Below are 4,798 nucleotides of genomic sequence, written 5' to 3'. Positions count from 1 at the left end.
ATTGCTCGTTCACACCAAAATCGAACCCGTGGGCATTTGAAGGATTCTTGCGTAAGCTATTTGGAAGAACCAAACTAGAGCTGTGCGATTAATTGATTTATCTTAATTTATATCATATTAATCATTATCAGGGAACGGATTTTTAGGACCTAAAGGCAAAAAAAAAGGTATTCCAAAAAAGCAAAATAAGGCACTAAAAAAAGACAGAAAATATTAAGAACAATCAAAAAATATATTTATTTTAGAAATGATTGTATTAAAAGTAAAAAGAGAAAAACTATGAAGTAGTTTCATTATATGAAAAATTTGTACTTTGAATCTTTGACTATTTTATCCTTTCGAGTTTCTAACTCATAAAACTTTAAGCTGTATAGTTGTAGTAACATTGAACCACAAGATGCATTTTGAAGTTTTCTGGCAGCATTTTCATTCGATTTTCGCGAAGAAAAGCCTTGAATGTACTAAATGTGCGCTCGACGAAAGTGATACAAGTGGAGCCCAATTTAAATATGGAACGTTTGAAACGTTCATATTATCAGGAATAAGGGCGTTTTCTTTGCCCTTTACAATTTTATCCACACCCCTTATTGTCTCCAAGCCTACGTTTGCTGAGAAAACGGCTTTGAATTTTTTCAACACCAATTTGGCAAGAGGTCCCTGCGCTTCTATAAGCCGCATGGGCATGAGTATATTTTTTAATCTTAAAAAAAAAAAAATTGTAAATGCTATAGTCACTTTTTTAAATGTAGAAAAGGCAAAAAAAGGCAAACATCTTAAAAAAGGCAAATATCTTAAAAAAGGCAAAAAAGGCAACATCAAGTGTATATATATGGAATCAGCGAAAGCTAAACCGTGGACATTCTTAATCGAATATACTCTATCTCTTTAGCAGAAAAAAGGCAATTTCCATAAAATCCGTTCCCTGATCATTATCTATCTAATCAAAATATTGATTACTGGAGTAATTGATTAACCGAACAACTGATTAACCAACTTGCTCGAGTAATCGAATAATCGCACAGCCCTAAAACAACCCCATTTTTTATAATTGGTTTATTTTCATTAACTCTTTTAGGAATTGCTGTCCGCTGTTTTCAAACCTCAAAACTACCTATACAGTGGCATATATGTATGTAAGTACGTACTCGTTTTTTGTATTCAATTAAAATATTTAAACAAACATGTTTTATAGAATCTTGGAGGGCATTAGCGCACGCGCACTTTCAGCACCGCCTGTTTCTTCAATGAATTCCCCAATGCGCCAGCACATGCACTGTATGTTACATGCGTTCAGCTACTCAGTTTGCCAATCGCGCCCTCAATCGTAGCAAGTAATGTGGTGGATGGTATTGTGAAGGGTTATTTACCAAAAGAGAAACACTACTACATCAATTCTGTTGGTATAATACTCGCTGGTCTGCCTGAGCCCCATCGGAGTGTAAATGAACACCATGGGCAATACATTGATACACCAGTCGCGCAATACAAGCTTAAGCGAGAGAGCACCCTTGAATTAAAATGCATGCACCTTCGCGTTGATGGGTGTCAGCTGGATTGACATATTAAACATTACCTTAATCATGCATATTAAAGCGGAGTAGTCAACACAGCGCAAAGGCAATGCACGAAGACGCAGAGGCTGCCGCTGTTGGGCGTGTGTAGGGTAATGCATAGAAGAAATGTTTAAGATTTGGAATGTATATTTGTTAATGCTTGTTTTTTTTTAAATAGGTATACAATCCGACAATTTCTCAAACGTGAACCGGATAATATTAATTTGGGTAATTGAAAAACAATAGGGCTGTTCAGGATTTTGTGCATAGGCTCTTACATTTGCATATCCGTTGCATTTGTAAATTCGCAACAATAAAATGGACACGATTGCCATGGCAGCAAGCATAAAATTTGCAAATGCAATTCCAACTGCAAATCCAAGACCATTTCCACAATATTCTGAACAGCCCTAATATTTTTTCCAAAGGTATGGAAAATATATTCATTTGTTTTTATTCTTGCATATTTTTAGAAACCCGCAGAAACTGGCTAATGGGCGCAGGGTAAGGCTGACACTGGTACACGGCTAGCAAATGCGCAGTGCGTCAATTAAAGAACCGGTTTGATAACCAAGAAGGATTATGCCGTAACATTACCGCCACCCTGACACTTATTTAATAAGTAACAAATATGTACATATCGCACACTCTTTTCAAAAGTTACACAACCCAAAATTTGGCATTATGTATATAATGCAATATTTCATTTTGCCAGTTTATTTACAAGTAAAAAAGTGCTAATCTGACACATCCAAATTATATTCAACTATAAGTACATATTTAAGTTTCACTAGAAAATTTCAGTAGCCTGTAAGAAAACTAATGAAATAAAATCATACTATTTAGCCTTAGAAATTAATTCTTTTTTGATATAATAAATTATATATTATAATTAAAAATATAAAATTAACTTTTTATTAAATAAGTCAGGTACACACAAAATCTAATTTCATGTTTTCATTTCATTTCATTTATTCCGAAAACAACAATAACTCAGTACAGTAACATCAGAAAAATTAAATAAAGTAATAATAAAGCTAAGCTTTCAATAAATAAAAATTAAATAATTCATTTATCAAAATGGTGATTCCTTGTAAATATTCGCAATGTTTTTCATGCCATAAATGTTTTTTTATTTGGTTTTAAAGCATGGCTTATATTTTAACACCATACAAATCCAAGTTTTAAACTGAATACATAGTTAAGAAGTATTTTCCAAAGTTTAATGAAAATTACAAAGTTTTTAATAAGAATTTCTAAATTTAGATAAACTCTTATTTAAAAGCTTGCAATTTTGATGAAACTTGGCCAAATACTTCTAAATTACGTACACAGTGTGAAGCTTGGATTTGTGTAGTATTTATCAAAATATAAGCCAGGTTTTTAAATGAAAAATAACATATTTATAGATGAAAAACATAGCGATTACTTAAAAAAAAATTACCGTATACTTAAGGAACAAACACTTATCACTAAAAAACAAATACGGAAAACCACATTCATTAAACTACAATTCATTTAAAAAACAGTAAAATAGTAAAAAGGCACTACAACAATAAATAAATTAATAATAACCTTAATCTAAATTGCGAAATTTCAATTTTTTCCCCCGCTCTTATGTTATTTTATTAATATCTGGGTATGCTAAGTTAAAATACATCTTTGGTTCTTTCTAGCACGTCGAGTTTTTTTTATTGGTGACATGCATATTTTAGAATTTTTAGCAATTTGATGAAAAGCCAAAAACACGTTAATTTAAAATTGAATGTTTTCTTAAAAACCGACAGTTTTAATTAAAAATACCCATAAATAGACTAAGTAAATCAGAAACACTTATATAATTTCGAAGAAAATTGATACAAGCGTTAACTTCGAAAATAAATAAGTTTGGATGATTTACTTAATCTATTTATGGTTATTTTTAACTAATACTGTCGGTTTTTAAGTAAACATTCAATTTTAAATTAACGAGTTTTTGGCTTTTCATGCAAATTGCTAAAAATTCTAAAATATCCATGTCAGCAATAAAAAAATCTCGACGTGCTAGAAAGAACCAAAGATGTATTTTAATTTAACATACCCAGATATAAAAAAAAAAAACATTATTGGTGCGGGGGAAAAAATTTAAATTTCGCAGGCCTGTGCTATTAATAAAAATATATACATTCATATGTCCAAAAAATATTTACATCTATTGGGGAGGGCCCAGTGTACGAGTAAACTCGGCGAAAGCATTCGCACAAGTTTTCACCCCCTCCGCCAATACCGTGAAGGCCTGTGCCGTTATTGCAGTGGCGGTAGCCATTTGCTCTGTGGCAGCAGCCATCCTGCTAATTGCCTCAGCATTAGAACGGTTGGCCTCCGCGTTCGTAGCAGCACTTTCAGCAAGCAACTAAGAAAATAAGGGTTTTTTAATAATACAATAAAAATACAATATTTAAAAAAAATACCCTTTCCGATTCGGCCTGTGCCTCCGCAATTTTTAAAAAACCTGTCTTTGTTGGAGATTCCTCCGTCCGTTTTCGCTTGGCGGTCCTGCGCGGTGTCTGACTCGGAGTTTTCGGAGTTTCGCACCGAAGCTCCGAATCGCCTTCTGACACCGTTAATGGAGGTAGGAGGATGGTGTCTACATCTTCCTCCACGACTAGGCGGAAGTTTTCGTCCGCCGCCCCCAAGGCCACTTGCAGGTTCTAAAAATAGCATAATGAAAATTACAATATGATTAGCATTTATTTAATACGATATAATTCAACTTACCTCTTCCATGGGAATATTCTCCTGCACATCCGGTTGCCCCTCCATATAGCTGCTTCCCACTAGAGCTATTACCCGCTTTTCTAGTTCGCTCAAGGGAGGCTGTTGAAGCGGTAAATTCCCCGTCAACGCTTGCTCCCTTTTACGATCACGAACTCGCGTTGATGTTCGACTTTTAAGTCGCGCCAGACCTTTGTAAAATAATAGAAACACACTTTCACACTTTACTATTCTTTGATGTAGGACGTTTTCGGAAATGCCTTACTGCAAAGCACCTCTTTTTATACTTAAATATATAATGTCTGATTTCAGCAAAAACATTATTGGCATAAGAGGTGCGATGTTTGGCAGTAATGCATTTCCGGAAATGCCCCTACTTCATCACTTATACTTACATTTTGCCATTGCTCGACAGATTTAACTGCCCCTCCAATGGAGTTTAACTTCTCGGCCATCTCTGCCCACTTCTTGCTGTTCTCCAACTTGCCATG

General features: G+C 34.2%; 1 protein-coding gene and 2 long non-coding RNA genes across 3 annotated transcripts; 2 read left to right on the top strand and 1 right to left on the bottom strand.

Annotated features, from left to right (window-relative positions):
* On the top strand, positions 1-1,215 carry LOC118749715. Its single transcript, XR_004994272.1, has 3 exons — positions 1-51; positions 1,076-1,133; positions 1,193-1,215. It is a non-coding gene; the product is annotated as an uncharacterized LOC118749715 (long non-coding RNA).
* Positions 1,216-2,410, top strand: LOC118749714. The gene is made up of 3 exons (XR_004994271.1): positions 1,216-1,663; positions 1,732-1,781; positions 2,027-2,410. It is a non-coding gene; the product is annotated as an uncharacterized LOC118749714 (long non-coding RNA).
* Positions 2,411-3,690: 1,280 nt separating this feature from the next.
* Positions 3,691-4,477, bottom strand: LOC118749713. The gene is made up of 2 exons (XM_036484500.1): positions 4,311-4,477; positions 3,691-4,243 (listed from the first exon to the last, which is right to left on the bottom strand). Exons 1-2 carry the CDS (start codon positions 4,353-4,355, stop codon positions 3,965-3,967), a joined length of 324 nt encoding a protein of 107 aa, XP_036340393.1. The 5' UTR covers positions 4,356-4,477; the 3' UTR covers positions 3,691-3,964.
* Positions 4,478-4,798: the final 321 nt, after the last annotated feature.

Source organism: Rhagoletis pomonella, unplaced genomic scaffold (genome assembly GCF_013731165.1).
Source record: "Rhagoletis pomonella isolate Grant_MI unplaced genomic scaffold, Rhpom_1.0 Rhpom_scaffold_00035, whole genome shotgun sequence".
NCBI classification, from domain to species: domain Eukaryota; kingdom Metazoa; phylum Arthropoda; class Insecta; order Diptera; family Tephritidae; genus Rhagoletis; species Rhagoletis pomonella.
The sequence above is the reverse complement of the archived record's forward strand: the minus strand, read 5'-3'. Positions and strand labels throughout refer to the sequence as shown.